Source organism: Chiloscyllium punctatum, chromosome 42 (genome assembly GCF_047496795.1).
Source record: "Chiloscyllium punctatum isolate Juve2018m chromosome 42, sChiPun1.3, whole genome shotgun sequence".
In the NCBI taxonomy this organism is placed as follows: Eukaryota; Metazoa; Chordata; class Chondrichthyes; order Orectolobiformes; family Hemiscylliidae; genus Chiloscyllium; species Chiloscyllium punctatum.
The window spans coordinates 36,638,379-36,665,406 of record NC_092780.1 but is presented as its reverse complement, the minus strand read 5'-3'; the positions used below and the strand labels follow the sequence as shown (position 1 = coordinate 36,665,406).

The 27,028-nt window shown below is 44.9% G+C and overlaps 1 protein-coding gene across 9 annotated transcripts in view; it reads left to right on the top strand.

Annotated features, from left to right (window-relative positions):
• fmnl1a (formin-like 1a) overlaps positions 1-27,028 on the top strand; it is a 265,065-nt gene that overhangs the window by 195,487 nt on the left and 42,550 nt on the right. For all 9 annotated transcript variants that reach the window (XR_011955183.1, XR_011955182.1, XM_072561823.1 and 6 more), the window contains 9 exons: positions 7,921-7,995; positions 9,849-9,959; positions 11,265-11,414; positions 13,939-14,040; positions 15,671-15,908; positions 17,059-17,409; positions 21,924-22,048; positions 22,525-22,727; positions 25,314-25,548. Coding sequence is in view for 7 of the 9 variants with exons in the window: in XM_072561823.1 (XP_072417924.1) it covers positions 7,921-7,995; positions 9,849-9,959; positions 11,265-11,414; positions 13,939-14,040; positions 15,671-15,908; positions 17,059-17,409; positions 21,924-22,048; positions 22,525-22,727; positions 25,314-25,548 (1,590 nt within the window). In the remaining 2 variants the exon portion in view is untranslated. The remainder of the gene's footprint in view (positions 1-7,920; positions 7,996-9,848; positions 9,960-11,264; positions 11,415-13,938; positions 14,041-15,670; positions 15,909-17,058; positions 17,410-21,923; positions 22,049-22,524; positions 22,728-25,313; positions 25,549-27,028) is intronic.

Genomic DNA, 27,028 nt, shown 5'->3' with positions numbered 1-27,028 from the left:
TGTTACTGTGATTGATAATATAACACAGTTGCATTGGAGCTTAGTCAGGGAGTTGTGGAGATAAAAAATTCTGTTGCACTGTATTTTCTCTGATGATAAATCAAGTTCATCTCAGCCTAATTTGAACAATGTAGATCTGTCCAACACTTCATACTAAGTGCTTCAGTTCCCCTGATATTTACAGTAAAGCACCTGTCATTTTTGTAGTTTGTTTTAGGCAGTGATACCGGGTGTTTCACATTAATGACAATGTAGACGCTGATGAGGAAAGCCATTTAACCCATACTAATTCATCTGTCCAGAAAAACTCTTTAATCGTTTCAACCTGCCAATTTTCTGAACTGATTCCTGAGTTTTTGCCAACACTTTGTCATTTTTCTAGTTCATTCACAGGGCAGGGGGTCACTTGCTAGGCCAGTGTGCATCGCCCATCCCTAATTGCCCTTGAGAAGGACTGGTGATACCACTGAATGTTAAGGATGATGGTTCGATTCTCTCTTATTGGAGATGGTCACTACTTAGCAAGGGCATGTTATGACTGTTACTAGTCTCTTGTCAGCCCAAGACTGAATATTGTTCAGGTCTTGTTGCGTTTGAACACAGACATCTTCAACATCTCAGAAGTCACGAATCACGCTGAACATTGTAAAACGATAAGCGAACATCCCCATTTGTGATATTTTAGTGGAGAGAAGATAATTGATTAAGCAGTTGAAGATTGTTGGGCTGAGGAACTCCTGCAGAGATGTCCTGGAGCTGAGTGACCGACTTCCAACACCCATAACCATCTTACTTCGTGCTAGGTATGACTTCAACCAGCGGACAGTCCCCCTCTCCCCATCCCCTCATAGTTTTGCTAGGACTCCTTGATGCAACACTTGGTATTACTGCCTTAGCGTTAAGGAGAGTCACTCTCCCTTCACCTAATGAGATGAGTGCTTTGTTCCATGTTTGAACTAAGGTTGCAATGAGGTCAGGAGCTGAGTGGCCCTGGCAGAACCCAAACTGGGCATCACTGAGCCAGTTATTGCTGAGCAAGAGCTGTTTGATAGCACTGTTGATGACACCTTCAATCATTTTACTGATGATCAAGAGTAGTCTGATGGGGTGGTAATTGGAAGAGCTAAATTTGTCCTGCTTTTTGTGTGCAGGACATACCTGGGCAAATTTCCTCATCGTTGGGTGGATGCCCAGTGTTGTAACTGAACTGGAACAGCTTGGCTACAGGAGTGGCAAGTTCTGGAGCACAAGTCTTCAGTACTATTGCTGGAATGGTGTTGGGATCCATAGTCTTTGTTGCACCCAGTGCTTAAAACCTGTTTCTGTTATCATGTATAGTGAATTGAATTGGGTGAACACCGGTATCTGTGATGCTAGTGACTGCAGGAGGAGGCTGAGATGGAACATTCACTTGGCATTTCTGGATTAAGAAGCTTTCAACTGCCTTGTCTGTTTGCACTGATGTGCTGAGCTCACCCATTTTTGAGGCTGGGGATATTCATGAAGCCTTCACTTCCAATGAGTTATTTAGTTGTCCACCAATATTCGCAGCGGGTTGAGGGTAGGACTGCAAAGCCTGGATCAGATCCAATGATTGGGGGATCACTGAGCTCCATTTATCACTTCAGATTCCTAACTGCGAGTCAGGATCTCTCAGAAGAGCATGGGTTTACTATGCTGTAAGTCCTGCTGCTGGGGAATATTGGAATAAAGTGAGGAACTGTGGATGTTGGAGATCGGAGGCAAAAAGTGTGGTGCTGGAAAAGCACAGCGGGTCAGACAGCATCTGAGGAGCAGGAGAGTCGACTTTGCAAGCATAAGCTTTTCATCAGGGATGAGGGAGTGGCCCAAGGGGGCTGGGAGATAAATGGAAGGGGGGGGGGTGGGCCTGGGGGTGGGGGGAAGATAGCTGGGAACTCGATAGGTAGATGAAGGTGGGGGTGAAAGTGATAGGCCTGAGAGGAGGGTGGAGCCAATTTAATTCACAAGACTGATCCCACAATAATAGTTAGCTTCATCTGCATTTCCCTTTCATATAGCAACATGTAGTGTGTTGGAAAATAGATATTGCAAATTTCCAGTGAGAAAATTAGAAAAAGAACAGAAGGCATTAGAGTTGATCCTGTGACCGCAATGTACATTTTTACGTGAGGTGTGACTTTTAACCTTGACGTATATATGTTGGCCGAGAAAAAGATTAAAAAGTCACTTAGAAAATTTTGGCAGGATTGGGCAGTGTCAACATGGGTTCATGAAGGGAGAATGATATTTGACAAAACTTCTGGAGTTTTTTGAGAAGATAATGGCAGAATAGATGAGAGTTGGGGGAGGGAGACCAATGGTTGTGGTTATTTGAATTTTCAGAAAGCTTCTAATGAGGTGCGAGACAAGAGTTAGGAAAGAAAATTAAAGCACATGAGATTGAGGGTAACATAGTGGCACAATTTGACAGCCAGTTAACATACACAAAACAGAGAACTGGAATAAATGATGATTCTCAAGTTGGTAGTCTGTGACTAGTGGGTACAGCATGGATAAGAGCTTGGATCAATACCTTGCGTATGGGAACTAAATGTTTGCTGATGTCTGAAAACTAGGTGGAAATATGAGTTGTAAGGAGGGTGCCAAGAGGCTTTAATGGATATAGGCAGGATTAGTGGGTGGGTAAGTACATGGGAGATGGAATGTAATGGAGATAAATGTGAAGTTATGCATTTTGGTAGAAAAAAAAACAGAAATGCAGAGTATTTCTTAAATGGTGAGAGACAGGTGCAAAGGGACATGATTGTCTTTGTTAATGAGTCACTGAAAGCTAACATGCAGATACAACAAACAGTTAAAAGTGCAAACAATATGTTGTCCTTTATTGGAAAAGGATTTGAGAACAGGAGTATTGAGGTTCTTGCTGCAGTTATACAGAACATTGTTGAGGCCATGTCTGGAGCATTATGTACAGCTTTGGTCTCCTTACCTAAAGAAGGACATACTTGCCAATTGAGTGAGTTCAGCAAGGGCTCACCAGACTAACTGCTGAGATGGTGGGATTGTCCCATGGGGAGCCAGTGAGGAGAATGCTCCAGCTTAAAAGAATACAGCAAGCCCTCATTGAAATATGCAAAACTCCTACAGGGCGGGAGAGGATCGATGCAGACAGGACATCTCTCCTCCTGGGGGATGCTAAAAAGGGGAGGAATGTCTTCATTCAGAGGATGGCGAACCTTTGAAACGCTCTACCGCAGAGGGCTGCAGAGGCTTAGTCACTGAATATATTCAGGACAGAAAGCAACAAATTTCTCATTATTAAAGATAGAGTCATGGAGAAGTACAGCACGGAAACAGACCCTTCGGTCCAACCCGTCCATGCCGACCAGATATCCCAACCCATTCTAGTCCCACCTGCCAGCACCCAGCCCATATCCCTCCAAGCCCTTCCTATTCATATACCCATCCAGATGCCTTTTAAATGTTGCAATTGTACCAGCCTCCACCAATTCCTCTGGCAGCTCATTCCATCCATGTTCCACCCTCTGCGTGAAAGATTTGGCCCTTAGGTCTCTTTTATATCTTTCCCCTCTCACCCTAAATCTCTCCCTCTAGTTATGGACTCCCACACCCCAAGGAAGAGACTTAATCTATTTATCCTATCCATCCCCCTCATGATTTTATAAACCTCTATAAGGTCACCTCTCAGTCTCCAATGCGCCAGGGAAAACAGCCCCAGACTGTTCATCCTCTCCCTATAGCTCAAATCCTCCAACCCTGGCAACATCCTTGTAAGTCTTTTCTGAACCCTTTCAAGTGTCACAACATCCTTCCGATAGGAAGGAGGCCAGAATTACACACAATATTCTAACCAATGTCCTGTACAGCCGCAACATGACGTCCCAACTCCTGTACTCAATACTCTGACCAATAAAGGAAAGCATACCAAACACCTTCTTCACTATCCTATCTACCTGAGCAGGAATTCTTGTATCGAGACAGAAGAAAAGCCATGATCTAGCTCAACTACAGAAAAGGTTCAAGGGACTGATTGGCCCATTCCTGCTCCTATTTTCTGTGTTCTCTGTGCCTAAGCAGAGAGGCCGAGTGTTTTTTGATTGTTGTAAGAGCTTTGATCGCTTGGTCACTGAACAGCAGTAGATGTTCAATAAATAAATGTACATTTGCCTGTACTATAGAGAGAAAAATGAGAGCACGGGGTGAAGGCATGGTCACTTTGGCAATACCAACAGCTTGTCAGCAATTGCTATTGGTCAACATACATTTATTAACAATGAACAACAGTGCCCTCCACTGACCATTGTTTGTAGAAACAGTTTTCCATCTGTGCCCAGTATCTCTGGAACAGCTTCACACAAAGTGGTGGCCCCTTACTTGCAAGTCCTCATTGTCAAGGGTATCCAAGGAAACTTGACAAAAATAGATTAGCTTCAGTAAATAATGGTGCCTAGAGGCATAACGAGTCTGAAGGAATGTGAGTGCCAAGCTATTCATCAGTTCGGTCGATGTTCAGTTTGTCCGAGTTAAACAAATGCTTTCACGTTTATTGCTATCATTAGAGTTACAACTCCACTCATTGACTGGATAAAATAGAAAATATTACTGAATTCAACACCTTCAGAAGAATAGCATGGAATATACTGCAAAGAGGAGGGGTAGAGAGGACAGGCCCTAATCTGTGCATAGGTGTCAGAATTTGGTGAAAAGCACTGCTCTGATATCTTATTTTGCTGAAGTTGTTTGAGGCAGGGACTGGGGTATTCAAAGCGACATTCAGCCAAATCTCACAACCCGATTCCATGTTGTGTGGTACATAGTCCTTGTTTAATCTGAACAGTAGTTCCCTGATGTTAAAGAGATAATTGTTATCTCTTTAACATCTCTTCCTCCTCATCTAACCAACTTAGGATGGGCAATGATGAATGGCCAATAACAGGACCATTCTGTGCTGACCAACAGCGATGCCAATGTGTCTCTGTTACCCAGTACCACTCACCCCCTGCTCAAATTCCATACGCTATCAGGAAAGGTTCTTCTCAGTTCACTTCATTTCAAAACTGTACTCTGGACAGAACAGAAGTGAGTGATAATCCTCAGGAATATGTAAAAGCAACAATTTATTGAGCATAATGATAACAAAACAGTTACAAATGATTATAGAAGTGACACTACAACATACAATTAACTAAGAAGATAGAAGGAAAGATAATTTTATTCAAAGGGGAAAAAAAGCAGGAATATATATCAAAAGAAATGCAATTTTATTCCAGCACAGACCTTAAACCTAAATTGGTCTCTCCATGATCCAAATGGTAAAGTAGCCCCAAATTAATCAAGTTTCCAAATTGGTAAAAGGATCTGTGACTTGTACGCGCCATGTCTGCAGGTACATGCTAAATGGAGGGGACCTCCCGTCAGTTACTTCATCGATGCTGTTTCCCTCTGTAGTCCTCAATGGTTGACTGTTGACCAACTGGTGGCTGCAGCAGTGAATTCTGGGAGCAGAGTGCCTTTAGACCAAATTCTATTCCTGCCTTTCGAGTTTCTCACAGCGAAATATCTGAATTTAGCAAAACATGATTGCACCACATCAACTCAGGTTGTTGATTCACTAAGGAATAGGAATAATTATTCCTAAATTACCTCACCATCATCCTTCATGACTATCAAATGTCCTCAAGCTTCTCTTACTAAGATGAAAAGTCTGCATTTTTGACGCTGATAGCCTTTTAATTCTTTTGTTTAAAGTATCTTTAGTTACAACAGCTCCAGAAGAAGATCTTGTAAACTGATATTGAAAGGGGCACAGTATTGAGGATGTTTGGATTGAAAGGAAGGATGGATTAATGTGTCAGTGTGTTATCCAGTACATAAAACATTCCAGCGCAGTACAGGCCCTTCGGTCCTCACTGTTGCGCCGACCTGTGAAACCAATCTGAAGCCCATCTAACCTACACCATTCCATTTCTCGTCTATATGCCTATCCAATGACCATTTAAATGCCATTAAAGTTGGCGAGTCTACTGCTGTTGCAGGCAGGGCATTCCTCGGGACCCTACTACTCTCTGACCATCTCACCATCAGTGTTTGCACTTCTGCTTTCACCGATATTCTCAGTTCCTGTTCTGCTTGATGCAGGTGCACAGAAGGCAGAGGGCTAAAAAAAAAACTTCCACGCACATTAAACTCAAGAGTTGAACCACTCACCAATTCTCCCTTGTTTCACCTCAAATTTACAGTGGTCTGAATTAACGGCTACATTTGAGATTTGCTATGCAGTTATTCCCTTTTTGTACACATTATTAACATCCCTGAAATTTGTGCAGCAACTCCATGTGCTCGAATGAGAAAGTGATGTTTTCGTAAAAGCCTAGTACTTCAAAAGACCTCTGCTTTAATAAATCAATGACACCTTTTTTTAAAAAAATTCAATCATGGGGCATCGCTGACGAGGCCAGCATTTACTGCCCATCCTAGAGAGCACTTTGGAGTTAACCACATTGCTGTGGGTCTGGAGTCACGTGTAGTCCAGACCAGATGAGGATGGCAGTTCCTTTTCTTAAACGACTTTATTGAACCAGTGGGTCTTTCCTGACAATGCGTTCATGGCTATCATTAGACTCCTAATTCCAGATTTTTAAAAATTGAATTTTAGTGCCAACATCTGCCATGGCATGATTCAAACCCAGGTCCCCAGAACATTACCTCTGAATTGACCCAGGTCCCCAGAACATTACCTCTGGATTGACCCAGGTCCCCAGAACATTACCTCTGGATTGACCCAGATCCCCAGAACATTACCTCTGGATTGACCCAGCTCCCCAGAACATTACCTTTGGATTGACCCAGCTTCCCAGAACATTGCCTCTGGATTGACCCAGGTCCCCGGAACATTGCCTCTGGATTGACCCAGGTCCCCAGAACATTACCTCTGGATTGACCCAGATCCCCAGAACATTACCTCTGGATTGACCCAGCTCCCCAGAACATTACCTTTGGATTGACCCAGCTTCCCAGAACATTGCCTCTGGATTGACCCAGGTCCCCAGAACATTACCTCTGGATTGACCCAGCTTCCCAGAACATTGCCTCTAGATTGACCCATCGCCCCAGAACATTACCTCTGGATTGACTCAGCTTCCCAGAACATTGCCTCTGGATTGACCCATCGCCCCAGAACATTACCTCTGGATTGACCCAGCTTCCCAGAACATTGCCTCTGGATTGACCCATCGCCCCAGAACATTACCTCTGGATTGTCCCAGGTCCCCAGAACATTACCTCTGGATTAACCATCTAGCGATCATACCATGAGGCTATCGCCTGCCCTGTCAATGTCCAAGCTAACAAAGACAGAAAATTCAGGAGTAAAGAGGCATGAATATATCTGTTTCATTAATGTAGGATATGCTGCTGGGCGGGGGTGGTTGAGCTGAGACCAAGATGTTTCTCCCATGTATATATTAGTGACTACACTTCAAAACTAATCCATTAGATTTAAAGTGACTTGGAACATCCTGAGGATGTGGTAGGATGCTGTATAAATCTGAACACAAACTCAGTGAGTTCTTGCAGGAGGTGAGGGAGGGGTGTTTGAGGCAGCTCTCCATGTACTGTGGTGAGATTCAGCTCGATGGGCTGATTGGTTGGCAATCATTCCAGAGAGTTTTCCGGAACCGAAGGTCAGTGTCATCTCTTGAGGAAGTGTTTTCCACTCCCCAGGCCTTTAACAATAATCTCAATTCCTCTTTCCTTTTGAGATATTTATCCAACTCTGTTTTGGAAGTTGCTTACAAAATGTTACAAGTGACCACATGGAAAGTATTCTCCTCATCTATGAATCCAGAGCAATTCATGTCGACAAGTTACCGAGAGATGATTATAACAACTTTGCCAAATCTCACTGTGTTCCTCCAGGTCTGCGGAGAGAAGGTGCGGTTTGAGAAGCTGATGGAATATTTCCGAAATGAGGACAGCAATATTGACTTCATGGTATGGAGCTTCTCTGAAGCCAGTCCAAGGGTCTGATCTATAAACACAGGTTTTGTTGAACTTTGAGACGGACTCTGCAGATACCTGTGTCCCCAGATCACTGCAGCAGGCACTGTGCACACTTGGCCCTGGACACGCTTCCTGTTCACACTGGGCTCACACTCACTCAAATCGTACGAGAAGCCTCTGTACTGTTGCTGTTCACACTGGAGCAGCCTGCACACTGACTCTGTTCACACCAGGTGCCTGCACACTGACTGTGTTCACACCAGGTTCCTGCACACTGACACTGTTCACACCAGGATCCTGCACACTGACTCTGTTCACACCAGGATCCTGTACACTGACTGTTCACACCAGGTGCCTGCACACTGACACTGTTCACACCAGAAGCTGCACACTGACTCTGGTTACATCAGGAGCCTGCACACTGACTCTGTTCAAACCAGGTGCCTGCACACTGACTCTGTTCACACCAGGAGCCTGCACACTGACTCTGTTCACACTAGATTCTGCACACTGATTCTGTTCACACCAGGAGCCTGCACACTGACTCTGTTCACACCAGGTTCCTGTGCACACTGACTGTTCACAACAGGTTCCTGTACACTGACTCTGTTCACACCAGGAGCCTGCACACTGACTCTGTTCACACCAGGTTCCTGTGCACACTGACTGTTCACAACAGGTTCCTGTACACTGACTCTGTTCACACCAGGTGCCTGCACACTGACTGTGTTCACACCAGGTTCCTGCACACTGACACTGTTCACACCAGATCCTGCACACTGACTCTGTTCACACTAGGAGTCCACACGCTCACTCTGTTCACACTCTGAGCCTATTTCACATTGGGACTCTGTTCATATTAGGACCCTACACATTAACTGTTTTCACACCAGAAGCCTGTTCACTATCCCTGATTACACTAGAGGCGTGCATACTGACCTTGTAGATGTTAATGGCCTGCGCACTGCCTTGATCACTGTAAGGGCTGCGGCGCTGACCTTACTCAAAATCGTTGTGGGAACGCTGATGAAATTGAAGTCGAGATAATGCAACCATGGGGAATGGTGGATATTTGGTTTGGGTGGACGAGGTTTATCAGCTTGGGTGGAAAGGGACATGTTTGATACAAACTGTGATCAGTTTTGGGAGGAAAGAGTGATTACAAATTCCCTGGTGGGTTTCCGCTACAGTGTAGGTGTACGCAAGACAAAATGGTGCCAAGCGATGAATCGCCAAAGCAAGGGATGATCATTTGAAATCTGGCTGGTCACACAAAGTCCGCTCGAGGGCCTCCTGACCTTTGGTGCAATTAGGCTGGCCCATAATGCAACTTGAGCAACTTTGTGACCTGCAGCCATTCAAACAGACATCACGCTAAACATCCTCCTGGATGGCCCTCTCTATGGGATTGTCTAGTCTCCGGCGTCTTGCATCATCCTGGCCAGCCTTTCTGAAAATTAATCGTGGCAGGGTCATTTTAACCAAACAGGTCCTATTTCCAGGCAGCCAGCAGCACGTCATTGGCCCTTTCAGACAGCTGAAACAGCTCAATGAACCAGCCTCACTTTAACATCCAAGAGCAGCTCATTGGGAGTAATCACCTCACTGTTGGGGGCCATCTTATTAACCTACATTTCCTGATCTTATGGCCGTACTGTGAACTGTATATACAGTCGGCTCAGCCTGTTAATGATCCTTTGAGCCTCAGGTTAAATATAGTGGACTTTGAATAACTTTGGCCTTATCTTTATTTGCTGGCATCCTGGAAATATCCAGTGACCTCTCCTGTGACTGACCTCTCCCACATTTCCTCTCTCTCTCTTTCTCTGTCTGTCTCACCTCAGGTTGCCTGTATGCAGTTCATTAACATTGTTGTCCATTCGGTTGAGGACATGAACTTCCGGGTCCATCTCCAGTTTGAGTTCACCATGCTGGGACTGGACGAATATCTTAAGGTAAGAGAGCACTAACCAATGGCTGGACATTGTGTCAGATGTGCTACGGTAAAGCCTTCACCGATTCGCAAATGGTACACGTGGCTACCTGGCTTCACAAGAAATACCGAGATTTCAAAGAAATGAAGCTCACTAGGTAAAGATCTCAGACTCGGAACCAATTAAAAACGACTAGATTTTAAGAACAGAAGCCTCCTATTTGTGTTTATTAGGTCTGTATCTAAATTATCCTTAAACCAAAGGAACCGCTGCAAATGTAATTTCAAAACATTTGTTCCCTTTCCTTCAGAATTGTTTCTAGCAGCCAGCCCTAGAAATGTAGACAATAGACAATAGATGCAGGAGTAGGCCATTCTGCCCTTCGAGCCTGCACCGCCATTCAATATGATCATGGCTGATCATTCCTAATCAGTATCCTGTTCCAGCCTTATCTCCATACCCCTTGACTCCACTATCTTTAAGAGCTCTATCCAATTCTTTCTTAAATGAATCCAGAGACTGGGCCTCCACTGCCCTCTGGGGCAGAGCATTCCACACAGCCACCACTCTCTGGGTGAAGTAGTTTCTCCTCATCTCTGTCCTAAATGGTCTACCCCGTATTTTTAAGTTGTGTCCTCTGGTTCGGCACTCCCCCATCAGCGGAAATATGTTCCCTCCTGCCAGAGTGTCCAATCCTTTCATAATCCTATACGTTTCAATCAGATCCCCTCTCAGTCTTCTAAACTCAAGGGTACACAAGCCCAGTCGCTTCAGTCTTTCCGTGTAAGGCAATCCTGCCATTCCAGGAATTGACCTCGTGAACCTACGCTGCACTCCCTCAATAGCCAGAATGTCTTTCCTCAAATTTGGAGACCAGAACTGTACACAGTACTCCAGGTGTGGTCTCACCAGGGCCCTGTACAGCTGCAGAAGCACCTCTTTGCTTCTATACTCAATTCCTCTTGTAAGAAGATATATGAACAGAAAATGCTCATTAACATGATGGGCCAAATGGCCTGTTTCTGCTGCTACATTTTATGGTCTTCAGTTATCTAGCTCACAGCTCAATGAGTTCAGAATGGGAGACTATATGGGCTTTATAGGCCAGAGTGATTATTGTTCTACTCCATGGAGTACAAATTTACATCCCATTCAAATGCTTAAAACTGGTGCAAAATTCCTGTTTGCCTTGTTCCAGGACAAACATTCCCACAAGTTAAAATACCACGTAAAAGAATGTGGTACAAACATGGGAACAGTGCCCACTCTTCAATCTTGTTTCCTCTTTGTGGTGTTCAATGCTAAAATATCATGTATTGTTTGCAGAAACTGAAGTCATCAGAAAGTGAGAGGTTACAGGTGCAGATCCAGGCCTACCTGGATAATGTGTTTGATGTTGGCGCATTGTTGGAAGATGCAGAGACCAAGAACGCAGTGTTGGAACATGTTGAAGAACTCCAGGAACAAGTGGCACAGGTAGTAGGCCTTCTGCCTCAGTGAAAGGGAGAGGGAGGGTTGACATTGGCAGTGGAGGGGTGTAACATCTGCTGCAGCCACAAGACATAAAGAGGGTGACTCAGACACATTCATATGAAATAACTCCACAGAGGCCGGTATGCAGTCACCAAGTCACCCTTTATTTCAATGTGGAAAGTCCTTGACACAGATCCAGCTCCTTGATTGGACCAGATTAACAGCCCCAGTTGGGGAACTCCTACTCTATAAGGTCCACCTGGCTAACCTTGTGACAATCACTACATCATACACAGTTGCATGTGCACACACAGACACACATTCTCACACACGCAATCTCTGCCTGACACAAGTCCATATGAGTGCACACGTTGCCTCTCTCACGCACATCCTCACACCAACTCACAGGCACACACATTCACTCACAACACACTGTCCATACACAGTCACATACTATTCCTTACACTCACACTTGTATAATCACACACTCTCGTACAGATGCACAATACTATTCACACTCTCTCCTTCTCACACTCTCTCCTTCTCACACTCTCTCCTTCTCACATTCTCTCCTTCTCACACTCTCTCATGTGTAAGTTCACACACTGTCATATCAACACAGTGTCCCATGCTCACACACACTCTCCTCACACTCTCACTCTCTCTCATGTCTAATCTCACACTCTCTTGTACAGACACAGTCTCCCAGATACACTCACACACTCTCTTCCGCATATTCACACACACTCCCATACACAATCATGCACTCTCTCACACAGGCATTTTCTCACACATCCAGATCCATACTCACACTGTCTCACTCACTCAGAGTGTCAATGACACCAAAGTTTCTCCTGCCATTGGCTTTTAGTGGTCTCCCTAGTATCGTAAGCCACTCTTGTGTCCAGTCATGAGGGCTGATGCCAGCCCTTCACAGAGATCAGCGTAGCTCCACAGACAGAGTAGGCAAGGTAGTGACACACCCAGTGAGGAACTGCACTTGTAGGCGTTGTTCTAATGTTGGCAGTATGAGTAAAGATGAATCTGACGCTGAGTGAGTTAGTTTCAATCACAGATCACTTCCCCTTTCGGCAAACGGATATCCAAACGATCCTGGAGTAGTCAGATATTTGCTTCACGATTGGGGTTTGAACACTCACAGAAGGTGTAAATTTGAACAAAGCAATATTTTACATGCACACCTTGACAATTTGACTCTGTTATAGATGTTATACAGAAGTTAACACACACAGAATTCCATTTACCTCAATCATGGAAAGCAATGGTTGACCCCCATCTTTCTACCTTGATGCTGGTGAAGAGAAGTTGGTGAAGGAATGTAAATGCACGACCTAGCTTCCAATCTAACCTCGGTGGAGACAGGGAGGTTGGAATCTGTTCCTCACCTGCCAAGGATGAAGAAACATCCACCTGCATATCCTCTGCTCCCAGTGGAAGAGCTTGATGAAAAAGGTGGAGAGATGTCCTGAAGCCACAATGTCACTGCCCAAGTTCAGGAAGAGGGCCGGAGAGCTCAGTGTTTGCTTTAGCCCCCAGTTTCTCTGCAGCGTTATGGTGCCCAGGACTATCAACACAAACATGCTTGTCTCACAATCCCAGTGGGTACACACTAATCACTATCCCAAGCTCATCAGGTCAGATGAAGGGATTCTTATTGATGACAAGGGGCAGCTGGGTGGCAAACTGGGTTGAAAGGATTTGATTATGAGGCAAAAGGCCCGCATTGCCCTAAGTGTAGAAGGTAAAGGAGTGATCTCATTTAGACATTCAGTTGGGAAGGCTGAAGGAGACTTCAGAAAGGTGGGCCGTGAGCAAACCCTCAATAATTTGGAGGTACAGGCTCAATGGGCTGAAGGATCTCTTCTGTACTCTCTGACCTGCCTAGGTCTTAACAGTGTAGAGATATTCAGAGGCCTGCACCAACCCCACACCTTCATGAAATATTCAGACGCCTAACACATCTGTTACGCGCACACACACACACACACACACACACACACACACACCAGGTCTTACCCGTCCTGGTGCTGAAGCTTCGGAATCCCTCAGGCGTCCCTGAGGAATTCCTGCAACTGTGCACTGAGTGGGTCTCAGTGAAGCCATGGCATCCTTCCCCTAGCGGGGGGAAGGTAGAGGAAGCAAATTCCAAAGCTGCTTTGCTGGTGGAAGGAGTGTGCTGAATCATGGAATCACAAAGTGCACGAGACCCTTCACCCCATTGTTGGAGATACTGACTCTTTGTAAGAGTGATTCACTAAGTCCCCTTGAGCCCATTCTTCTCCGGTAGCCCTGCAATTCTTCCTTTCACGGTATACTATAGATTCAGATTCCTTTCAGGGCGGTGTCGAGGAATGTGGTCCATTCTATTACTTTAGTCTTACAGCCTGGGTGAGTGAGGACTGAGGGAAGGGAACTGTTAAGTGACATCCTCACAATTTTGGTCATTGGGCCTGAGTTTTCCTGTTTGTAATTTGATTTCCATTCCTTGTGCCTTTGCGTTGTTCAGTTGACAGAGAAGCTACAAGAGGCTGAAAATGATTCCATGACGAAAATAGCAGCGTTGGAGAAACAGCTGATACAATCGCATAAAGAGGTGGAGAGTCTCAAGGTAAAAGGTGCTGGGTATGAGCTGTATGTCTGCATTGTCTTTGCGGACCAGGGTCGACATGTTACCATGAGGCCAGAGTGAAATGGGGAGGCTGAGCAAGCGTGGCTAACTTGGGCAGAGGAGTAGGGGGCATTAAAAGCAAATTACAGGGCCATGGGCTGGGAAAATGTGTGGTGTGCACTATGAGACAAAGAACAAAAAAATGCTGTCTGAAGCCAAAGTTCAAAATTTCACAGCAGAACCCCAAGTTTAACTCTTGACAAAAAAAAACAAAGAACTGCAGAAGCTGGAAATCAGAAACAGAAATTGCTAAAAAAAACTCAGCAGGTCTGGCAGAGAGAAAGCAGAGCTAACGTTCTGGGTCTAGCAAGCCTTCTTCAGAACAGAGAGTCACCGGATCTGAAATATTAACCCTGCTTTCTCTCCTCAGATGCTGCCAGACCTGCTGAGTTTCTCTAGTAGTTTCTGTTCTTGATTACTTCTTGCCTGCCTATTGGTAACAGGGCCTTAGGAACAGTTAAATGAAAGGCATTTCACTCAGTCATCAGTCATCTTTGCCTGATGTTCACCTGAGCAAGGAAACAGGGTCACCGACAGAAAGGAAGCAGGCACTTTTGCGAAATAGGGTGATGGAATCCAGCCGTGAGTGTAACATTATTCAGCAAAAGAGACAGTGGGAGCATCCCTCTGTCAGGCCTGGCCTGCCTGAGGGAGAACTGAGGGCCATACGTGGGGGAAGCCTTGACTGGCCTTTGCCCCAGACTGTAGCGGCCTGAGCAGCTCTGCTGGACCTCACCTCCCTACCTCTGCTCCTCCCGCACTGAGCGAGAGAATTCAATCCTGCAGAATTCTGGACTGCTTTGAGCAGGACTCCAGGAGCATTTCAAGTGGATCTTTGGGGCTACCTGGCCATGCAAAACTCAGACGCCACAGATTGATCTACTTTGGGGCTTTCTGTCTACCCATCAACCCTCCCACCCCACCCAACCCCATGACTCTTTGAAAGCTGGATCAAAACTCAGTAAAGTGCGAAACCGCTTCTGTCCATATGATGAAGATCGAAGCCGAGTCATGGGCAAAAATATCAAAGAATGGAGGAGAGACACTGTGCTCAACTAACAGCCAGTGGGATCAGAAAACTCAGCACAAACTTTCAATTGAAGCTGATTTAGTACTGTGCTGGCAGTGAGGCATGAGATACAGTGGTAATGTCCTTCCCTCTCAGCCAGAAGTCCCACCTCAGGGCACAATGGCTTTGGGGAGTGTCGCAATCTAGCCATGCAGTGGTTGATTATCGATCTGCAAATCCTCACGAGGATATATAGCGAGGGCGAGAGGTTCATTCTCAGTAGGAATAGTGTGGCAGTTACAATGCAACAACCTCCCCATCTTCAAGAGACCACGTGCTGTGCCAACCTCATTCCAGGGGACTGGCACGCAGCAGGAGTGTGGGGCATTTAGCAATGGGCAGAGTAGGAGACACATGTGTCTTTACATTTAGGAAACTGTTTTCTGGCCCTCTCCCCATGTGAAAATTTTACCATTCTTTATCAAGCCTTCCTCTTGCGGTATTGGGTTGTGTGGACAGAGGGAGAGTTTGACTTTTACTGTAAGGTTTCCTCCCTGACAGGAGAACTTCAGTGAATCTACAACAAAGCTGCAGACTCTGCACGCACAGATCAGAGACAGAGAGCGGGTGATCCAACAGCACACGACTTTGGAGCAGAAACTCTTCCAACTGGAGCAACAGGGGCAGATCAAACTCCAGAGAGGGGACAACGGAGATCTGGACATAGAAATCATTCCAGTGGTGGTGCACCAGACTGTTGTAACTACGTCACCAGAAACTGAGCCCAGACCCAGCAAAGGTACCACCTTAAACCATCACCCAAGTCCTTGTCCCTCATTCCCATTTCCTGGTAGGTTCAACACTCCACATCAATCCAGCCTTCAGGCCATTGGTCTGAATCTTCCCAAATCTTCGAATGATGTCCATGATAAGAAGCTGAACTTGTTCTCATTGGAGAAAAGATGGTTCAGGTGGGGAATGGGGGAGGTCAGGAACCAAGACTTTTGTTTTGTCAAATGGATATGCAAAAGAACCATAAAATACTGGAAAATCTCAGCAGGTCAGGCAACGTGCAGGCACCGAAACAGAGTTAACATTTCAGTTTGATGAACTTTCACCAGAATTGAGGAGAAACAGAAAATTCAGAATGTTTAAGCCATGACAAGTGGAAGGAGAAAATCTGCAATAGGCTCAGGATTATGCAGAAAGCTTAATTTGGGGTACGGAGTCCCGGGTTTACAGCTCTCTGTTCAAAGCCTCTTTGAAGATGAGAAACCTCTTATTATTTTTTAAGGCAATGGCCACCAATTTGGGGCCAGAGTGAGGTCTACTTTCCTGATTTCCCGCCTCCTTTCCCAGCCACCGAACCCTAATCGGATGATTCACGGGTCTCTATGCTGATGAAGATGCCAAACTTGGGAAAATCCTGCTTTATTCCATGAGTACAGCAGTAACAGTGGAACAGCCATCTCCAATGGCTCCTGCTTCCTGAGTCCCATTGCCAATGGGAAAGAGGCAATAGTGCTGAGCAGTGGCAGACCTTTGGTGGCTGGAGGCAACATCTGGGTCTCAGGAGAGAAATGGGCCCCAGACGTTAGTCAAAGCCTGGCTGAGAAAAGGGGACTTGTCTTTTTACACTTAACATTAAACTCCACCTCCCTGTGGCTGTCCCTCCTCGCCAACTTAAAACAAAAATGCTTCAGACATAGTAGGCCAAATAGCCTCCTTCCACATCATTAAAAATCTGTGATTTTATGATTCATCTTGGTAGGAGTGTGGCGAGATCTGAGAGGCAGGAATTGAGCTGCTCATTCCCACGTGGTGAGAGTGCTCACGATGGAGCATCTCTATCTCTGACCAAGCAGGAGATGCTTAGCTGGGAACAGTATCCCCAATCGGACAAATTTAAGGCTCAGCATTAAATGTTGTTTCTCTGCTTTCTCCGACAGATGTTCCCCCAGCCCCGACCATCACCGAGAACGCTGCTGAAGTTACCAGGCCGAGTGCCCGTCCCTCTCCAGAACCATCGCCAAAGAGTGTCAGTGTCCCCCCACCCCCTCCCCCGCTACTCGCCCTGGCCGAGACTGATGGTACGCCACCAGCGGTTGTACAAGCTCCTCCTCCTCCACCACCACCACCACCACCACCGCCACCACCTCCTCCACCCCCGGGTGCTCCACCACCCCCAGGAGCACCCCCACCCCCAGGGGCACCCCCACCCCCAGGAGCACCACCGCCCCCAGGAGCACCACCACCCCCTCCTGGAGGCCCTGACGCCATGCGGATTTCAACAACAACAGGTAAGGGTCATGAGAACGTTGCTGAGGTTGGTTTCGGCAGAACATAGATCATGTACGCGTGTGAGTGTGTGGGTGTATGGGAGTTTGTGTGCATGTGTGGGAGTTTGTGTGGGTGTGTGGGAGTTTGTGTGGGTGTGTGGGAGTTTGTGTGGGTGTGTGGGAGTTTGTGTGTGCATGTGTGTGTGTGTGTGGTTGGAGTGAAAGTGCATTCCCTAGGTTTGTGTTGGTCTTTGTCAGAAATTGCTTCACCCAGGCAGTGGGTGAGCCTGTAGTTTAGGCCAAAACAGTAAATGTTTTCAGAAAGAAGTTAGACAGAAGTGTTAGGGCGAAAAGGATCAAAGGACATGGGGAGAAAACGGAACAGGGGACTGAGTTGAATGATCAGCCATTATAATATCGAATGGCTCAAAGCTCAGGCCATTCCTGCTCCCATTTTTCAGATTGAGGGGTCTTTTCTCTCCCACATTGTAATCATCTTATAGTTATCAAGTGAAGGAGCAAAGATTCTTCATTTGTTAATGGTTACAGAACAGGAGTAGTTTGTCCCTTTGCGCCTCAGGGGTACACTCAGCCAACAGTCTCCATTATTTTAACCACGTCTATGTCTCCTGTCCAAGGGCAGGTCTGAAAAGTTGGGAACAAGCTGCCATTTTAGCCATTGTGGGTACAGTGCAGTGGCTTGCTGAGCTGCTTTTGAGAGATTTCAAGATCCAGTGATCACAGTCCGATTGAACGCTGGCAGAATCAAGGCAGCATGTGGCTTCTAGTCAGAGAGTTTTCAATGGATGCTCCATGCATTACCATGACATCCAGGGTGACCAGTCAGGGGAAGGATTGGGGGAACACGACTATGTAGGAGCCCCAGACTGGAGGTGGAAGTAAGAAAGGGTTTATTACTGCAAAGGCTATGGAAGCAGGATGCATTATTGACAGGCCCAAAGAATGAGAATGGGCCTTCCCAGCATGCCTTTGCTACAGTCCCTCTTCCTCAGATGTGTCCCGATCCATCCTATTGACACCAGAGGTTCCAGCCTCATGCATAGGCAAAAAAAGATAGAGAGAAAGAACCAAGGGAAAATGGCCTTCTGCCCAGATGAAAAAAAACAGCAAAATTTGTGAATGACTTGTTTTGGCCTGGCTCAGCTTGCTTCCACAAAATGAAGCTCTGAAACTACCAGTACATTCATTTCCAAACATTAATGATTCTTTCTGTCTGAGTGGGAAGGTCAGGCTCATGATCCAAGATGGAAAGCCAAATTCCAGGAGCATCCTGGAAAATCCAGGATAGTTGGTCACCCTGATATCTGGTGAAAAACTGGCAGCGCAGGTATAGTTTTGTGACATCTGGTTGCATACATTCCAAAGTTATTCCAGCACAACTCAGAGTGATTGTATGTTTCACTGGAGTAGATCTCTCCCACAATCTAATGTTCAGTCTCTTGGGTTTGTTTTCTGGTTTGCTGAGCTTATGGTATCTGTCACATCTGCCTCTTGTAAAAATACAGTTACTGTTTAGTTTTTACCGCAAGTGGTGATGTTTGGCCCAACAGTTTTGCTTTCAATGTTTTAATTTATCATAACAAATTCACTTTCTCCTTTGAGGATGAGTTTCAATGGTCCTATTACATCTGAAGCTGAAAGGACAAGCCCTAGCAGTTACAGTTTTAACTTTAACAAAGTTTAATGGTCTTGCTACGGCCTACTATAATGCCCAGTTCAGGTGAACTCCCACCATCATGTAATGGAGGTTGTTCCTTCGGTTTCTCATCTAGATGTGAACAGTTCCTAATACTCAAGGCATGGTAGTCCCTTGAGCTTCAATGGATGTTGTTGCTTTCCATCACTGATCGTCTGCCACTCTTGCTACTGAGGCACAAACAGTTTAAAGCAATTGGTGGAGTAGGCCACAGGTCTCAACTTGACGGTCACTCTCCTAAATGGCTGCTTTAAGGAACTTTGGAGAAAATGGCCTTGTGTTGATTTGGGGTTTGCAATGGCCAAATGTCAGTGTATTTGTGTAGTCTATGAGGTAAGAATAGTTCAGTGTTTCTGGCTGCAGTCCTAAGGTTTGAATATAAATAGAGTCAGGGTCTGACGCTGGAGTTCGAGCCACCTAACAACACTTACACAGTGGATGAATTCTCTGTGTTACACTCTACCCTTGACGCTCTACCTCAGGTTTATCCAGTGGCACTACAGCCCTCTCTTAAGGACCCATGAAGGACTCATGATATCATGTGCTGCATGTGTCAGTGATAGACTTATAAAGGGGAATCCCCAGCTCTGAACCAAAACAATAATATTAAAAAAACAATCAAGTTGTGTTATCTTTTAAAATTATGAACAAACTCATCAATTTTACACAGGCTGTACCTGAAGAGTCAGAAAAGAAAAGCTGAATTTAGAAGCACAGATAGGTATTGACTTAAAGATCATCATCTCACAAAGCTAACACTGATACATTCCAGTTATTGCATACATTTTAAACCAAGTTATATGTGGCATTTGAATAGAAACATTAGTATGCCACTCTTGAAGTCCCTCTGCCTGTGGTTTTTAGTGGAAAGGGGTTTGTGCCTTTGTGAAGCTGACAGTTCAAGAGCATTTCATACAAGCCTGTTAATGCATCCTTACTAAAAGCAATCATTTTCTTTCAACCTATTTGAAACTGAGGAGCTTTTCTGACATTCCATCGTGCACTGCTGTTGACGGTTTCATGCATTCCAGTTTAAATTCTTCTTTTTCCATTCTCTGCCCAAAGACAGATCCGAGCCCCAGCGCTATGACCTCCAACCGCTGGAAGGTAAGGAGGCAGGTCCCAAACATACCCCATCCAGAAGGGGCATCAAACTGCATAAGGTTGACACTAATCTAGACTGAACTGTGGGTCCAGCTGACTGAGCTCAAAGCCCCCCAGCCCCATCTCGCTGAGTTGCTGTGGCGATATGTATTTTCACGTGCTGTAGCCTGGAACAATGGGTAACAAAGGTAGAGGCTCGAATATCTTCCCATAACATGGTTGATAAGGAATCTCTCCGGTTCTAACTGCCTGTCCCTGGCAGGTGGAGGAACGATTTCCAAGTTGACACCCAACCTTGTGTGGCCAGGTTTTGAATGGGCCGTCCATAGGCATTGTGTCCTATCTTTCAGGCTCAAACCAAGAGCTTTTTTTCTCTGCTTCCAACTCCGATATCATTGTTGCTGGCATCCTATCATCTACATGAGATAATAGGCAGGAAGCAAGCCTAAACCTAACCTTAACCCTAATCCTAACCCTTCCATCTACATCAAACAAGAGGCAGGAACTAAGTCTAACCCTAACCTTAACACTAACCCTAATCCTACACCTAATCCTAACTTGAACACTAATCGTAAATCTAAAACCAACCCTAATCCTAACGCTAACCCTAATCATAAACACTAAACATAACAGTAACGCTAAACTAGCCCCAACACTAACCTGAACACTAACAGTCACAATAAACCGAAATGTAATTCTCAACACAAATGCTAATCCTAACCCTAATCCTAACCTTAATGCAAATCAAATCCTAACACTAACCCTCACCCTTCCATCTACATCAAACAAGAGGCAGACAGCAAATCTAACCTGAACCTTAATCCTAAACCTAATCCGAAGCCCATCTCTAACTTCGACATCAGACAAGAGGCAGGAAACAAGTCAAACCCTAATCGTAACCCTAACCTGAAGCCTAACCTGAAGCCTAACCCTAATCCTAACCCTAATACTCACCCTAACTCTAAACATAACACTAACCCTAACCCTAATCTTATCACCAAACCTAACCCTGACACTAAACCTAACTGTAAGCCTAATGCTAATCCTAACCCTAACCCTAACCCTAACTTCATCACAAGCCAAATCCACTGGGAATGTGATAACTTCATATGGTGCAGGTGCCTGAAGGTACCACAAGAACCATATATGAAGTCACTTTCACATGTTGTCATGGATATTGCGTTCAATCTGTTGCCAGGCTACTGTAACAACTGATCATCATGATGATGTGGGCCCACAGGTGATGTCTGAGATGAGGAGAAATATCTTCTCATATCTGAGATGGAGAGTGGAGAGCCTGTGGAATTCTCTGTTTCAGACAGTTGAAGCCAAAACATTCAAGAAGGGGTTAGATACAGTTTGTAGAGTTAAAAGAATCAAAGGGTATGGGGAAGAAACAGGAGCAGGGGAGTAAGTTGGATGATCAACCATGGTCATAACAAATGGCAGAGCAGGTTTGATGGGCTGAATGGCCCACTTCCGCTGCTATGCTGTACATTTCTATAAGTGAAGCTGCCTATATAGAAAAATGTAGCCAGCCTCGATGCTGTGGTAACTTGCAGCATTTTCTTTGTCAAAAATCTCAACTTTCCCACAGCTTTCGTAAGAAGTTTAGGAATTAAAATAACATCCAGAGTTGTGGGATCTAACTGTGACATTTGCTTGGCCAAGGTTGTTCTACAGCAGTCAATTTGTTGTATGTGTCCTTTTGCAGGTCTGAAGGTAAAGCAGCCAATCAAGACCAAGTTCCGAATGCCAATCTTGAACTGGGTAGCACTGAAACCCAATCAAATCAACGGAACCGTCTTCACTGAACTGGACGATGAGAAGCTGTTGCAGGTGAGACGTTGCTGCTGACACAGAAAGTATGTCAAAAGTTTTAAATACTTTAGCTGCAGTGACAGAATTGGAGGCGATTCACTTGGCTCTTTTGGAAGCACATTGCACCAGGAATTTCCAGGATTGAGTTGATCCCGTGCCAGGTACAGAACCCTGGAGCGATGCTGGTCTGAAATGTCAACCTTTGGGTCTGATGCTGAGTTATGATCAGGTAAAGCATGCTGGCAGGTGAGCAACAAGTTGTTCTTGACTAGCATTTCCTGCCTTCCAGAAAAACACTTGATTGCCTCACTTCCTGTTTCTAGCACAAAATGGCTGCCCCATTTTCATTGACATCACAGCAGCCACATTGAAGGCTTCTTTACTTTTTTTTAAAAAACAAAATTGATGGAAGTTCAATAATTACTGAAATCTAGAATTAAAATTACAATCAAATCAATTGGTTCTGCCCTTCACACTGTTCACCTGATTTCTAGGAGCTGAACATGGCCGAGTTTGAGGAGCGATTTAAAACCAAGGCTCAGGGCTCATCAGTGAATATCAACACCTTAAAAATGAAGGTCACGCAGAAGGCAGCGAGTAAGGTGACACTGATTGAGTCAAACCGAGCGAAGAATCTGGCCATTACTCTACGGAAAGGAGGCCTGAGCTCTGATGAAATCTGCAGTGCCATTGACAAGTAAGTCTTTTTGTGATTGGTGAATGGGCAAACATTAAGTAAGTTATAGCGACAAAATGTGTTTGAATGGGTCGGAGGTGGAGCAATGGTAAGCAAGCAGTTTTTCCTTGAAACCTTTCGAGTGCTTTATAAGCAAGGCGATTTCTGCGTGCTCCTTATTCTGCAATGAATACAGAGAGCTGAATTAGGGTAAGATATTAGTTCTTGGTGTTGAAACTGGATGCGAGATCTGGCATAGCAGTGGAGAATAATATGAAGCCACAAAAACCGAACAGGGTTAGGAAGGCACTGGAAATTTGAAACTACTGCAAAGAATTCAAAGGTTTTCTTACTCTGACCCCATCTCTGCCTCCATCCGCAGTCAAAAATCTCTCCCGTCATCAATAGATATGGGATCAGCGCTTTAGGATTAAGATACAGAGATTCTTTTTCACTCAGACTTCTGAAGAGGCAGAAGTCATGCGTCACCAGATCATTGTCCAACAGGTTTATTTGAAATCACAACCTGCTGTTCACCTGACAAAGGAGCAGCGCTCTGAAAGCTTGTGATTTCAAATAAACCTGTTGGACTCTAACCTGGTGTCATGTGACTTGTGACATTGTCAACCCCAGTCCAACACCGGCACCTCCACATCCCATCTATTCCAGAGGGATCTAGATGTTCAGGCAGAATGAGATGGTTGGGGTTTTGACTTCAAGCAAATCAATGGTTGTGAAGATCAGACAGAAAATGAAGGTGAGGTCAAGGATTAAATATGATCTTAGTGGCTTTGAGGAGTTGCATTGTCTACTCTTGCTCCTAGGTATTATCTTTACACATTGAGTATTGAATGGCTGAAACAAAACCAGGAGGTGAAACAAATTCAGGGGCACGTATTAACCCACCAACTGGCTGCAGCTCAAAATTTGTAGATGTTTGAGATTTTTACCCCACCAACCTTTCTCCTGGCATTCCTTCCAGTTGGGGGGGGGGAGGCTTTTTTTTCAAGGTAGGCAGTCCCTTGTTGAACACCTGAAGTGTCCACTCCAAGAGCATTGACTAGTTGCAGATGTCATTCATAATATTGGTTCAGGCTAGAAAACTTGAAGGTCCAGAAAGCTACAACTTACCACAATTATATAGTAGCTTTAACAACGTAAAACAGCCCCAGACACTTCACAAGCACTTTGTAAAACAGAGTGAGAGACCAATCATTGTGAGGAGATATAAGATCAGATGACCAGAGGTTTCATCAAAGCAATAGATTCAATTGATTAATAAAATATCAGGAATTTAAAATTAAGCTCATTAATAGTCTCCTTTGTCATTCCCCTTTAGATCTCCTCTCAATTTCTAAACCCTGGTGAGGAGAGGCTGAAACTGAACAATATTTCCTTACAAGACAAACCTTTTATCTCTGGATTCAATCGAGTGAACCTTTTCTAAACTGCCTCCAATACAATTACATCCTTCCTTAAGTAAGGGGACTTACTAGAATCATCAAGACATACAGCACAGAAACAGACCTTCCAGTCCAACTCCCTCCATGCCAACCAGACATCCCAATCTGATCTAGTCTCATTTGCTAGCATTCGACCCACATCCCTCTAAACCTTTCCTATTCATATACCCATACAGATGCCTTTTAAATGTTCTAATTGTATCCGCCTCCACCACTTCCTCTAGCAGCTCTTTCCAAAAATGCATCACCTTTTGTGTAGAAAAGTTACCCCTCAGGTCCTTTTTAAATCTTTCCCCTCTGACCTTAACCCTATGTCCTCCACTTTTGAACTCCCCTATGCTGGCAAAAAAAAACCTTGGCTATTGACCCTATCCATGCCCCTCATGATTTTATAAACCTCTGTAAGGTCACCCCCTCAACCTCTGGCACTCCAAGGAAAATGGCCCCGACCTGTTCATCTTCTTCCTATAGCTCAACCCTCCAACCCTGGGAACATTCTAACAAATCTCAAGTTTCACAACATCTTTTTATAGAAGGGCAACCAGAATTGAATGAAGTATTCGAAAAGGTTCCTCTCCAATGTTCTGTCCAACCGCAACTCCAATATTCAATATTCTGACCAATGAAGGCAAGCATGCCAAACACCGCCTTCACCAACATGTCTACCCACGATGCCACTTTCAAGGAACTATGCCGCTGTATCCCTAGATCTCTTTGTTTGGCAACACTCCCCAGAAATCTACCATTAACTGTGTAAATCCTGCTCTGGTTTGCCTTACCAAAATGCAACACCTCACATCTATCTAAGTACAGCCGTAATGTTATCCCTAACCAAAAATGTCCCACCCCTCCTCTCTTGTCTCCCTTTCTATTCCTCCTTTTGCATCGATGTCCTGGAACATAAAGCTCCCCTTCCTGTCCATTCCTGAGCCATGTTTCGATACCTAATAGCTATCTGTTTCTTACCTGAATAAACAGTTCTGACCACATTTGCCCTTCCTGATAACTCATTCCAGCCCTTTCCCTTGCTCTATGCACATAGAGAGCTTGGTACTTTGCATGTCTGATGTTGTCCTGTATGTCTGTGGCGCTATTCCTTCCTGTGACTAACATGTGCATCATTTTTCTCTCCTGCGCCACTCAGATTTGACTTGCAGTTGCTCAATCTGGATTTCATTGAGTTGTTGACTCGTTTTGTACCGACTGAGTACGAGAGGAAAGTACTGCGGCAGTATGAGGCCGATAAGAAACCACTGGAGGACCTGGGGGAAGAGGATCGCTTCATGATCAAATTCAGCAAGATTCCACGACTCACAGAACGACTGAACATCATCATCTTCATGGGCAACTTCAATGACAGCATCCAGCTGCTGACACCGGTGAGCACTTCTGCCCCCAACCTGGGGTTCATAGGGCATAACAACAGGAGGAGGCCCTCAACCCCTGCAGCCTATTCAACTAATCAGTGAAGTGGTGGCTGCTCTTTAACCTTACTCCAGATACACAACTTTGCCTCAATTCCCTTCCTGAGTTTGGTTAACAATAATCCATCAAATCCTGATGAATGGCTCTTGTCCGAAATGTCGACTCTCCTGTTCCTCGGATGCTGCCTGACCTGCTGTGCTTTTCCAGCATGCCACTCTTGACATTAATCCAGCAGTCTCAGGTTTAAAATTATCAGATTGACCAACCAGCATCAACTTGTCCTGAGTTGATGACAGGTCGGCCTTTGTGAAAGAAATCTCTAAACGTCTACTGTCTATTTCCTAATTTTACTCTTGAGAAAGAGGACTCTGATTTTTAGAGCACATCCCATAACATTAGACAAATGAAAATAGTTTATCTCCATGTACTTTATCTGAATGTTGAAACATTTTTATCAAGCTGCTCCTTAACTTGATAAATTCAAGGAATACAGTCCTAGTTTGGGTTCTGTCTCGTCATAATTTAAACATTGAAATCAAGGTATTATTCTGGTAAAAAGTGTTTGAGGATAGTTAGGTAACGTCACCATAGTCTGAGTCCAGTTCTCTCTTTAGAGGGAGATGACTGATATTGGGTTCAGCCTGAGGGTCATCACACCTCAGGGAAGGGGGAAAGTTTAGAAGTCAGGACCACCGTGGTAACCTCACCCAACATAGGAGTACGTTCTGCACTGTTGGCATCACGCTGCATTCCAAACCAGCGTCCATCCTGTTGAGCTAACCATATTTATTGGTCAAATGAACATTCCAACAGCCCCCAGGCAGCAGAGGAATGGAAGGCATTGAGGAACTGGGTTTCATTTGTGTCCATGTGAGGAGTCAACAAGTAGAGTAGATAACAGGAAAGTAGTGGGTAGAATATGTTTGGATTTTCAGATAAGGTACAACTCATTAGTCTATTTAGCACGATAAGAGCCTAGAGTGTTGAAGGTATTGGAATGGTTAGACGATTGGCTAACTAACAGAAGACAGACAATTGGGATAAGCAGGGTATTTTCAAAATGGCAACTTCTATGTAGTGGAATGCCACAGGGATCAATGCTGTGCCAACATTTATTTACAATCTATATCAATGACTTGGATGAAGAAAGTGAATTAACTCTTGCCGGATCTGTGGATGACACATCAGCAGGAAGTCAAGTGCTGAGTATGACAGAAAGCGGCTGCATACGGATTGAGACAGGTTAAGCGAGTTGACGAAAACTTGTAGGATAGAATATAATGTTGGGAATTGCACTTTGGCAGGAAGAATAGAGGAGCTGAATGTTATTTCATTGGAGAAAGACTGCAGAAACCTGCACCACAGGGGGATTTGAGACCCTTGTCCACAAATCACAAAAAAGCTAGTACCCAGGTTCAGCGGGGAACGAGAAAA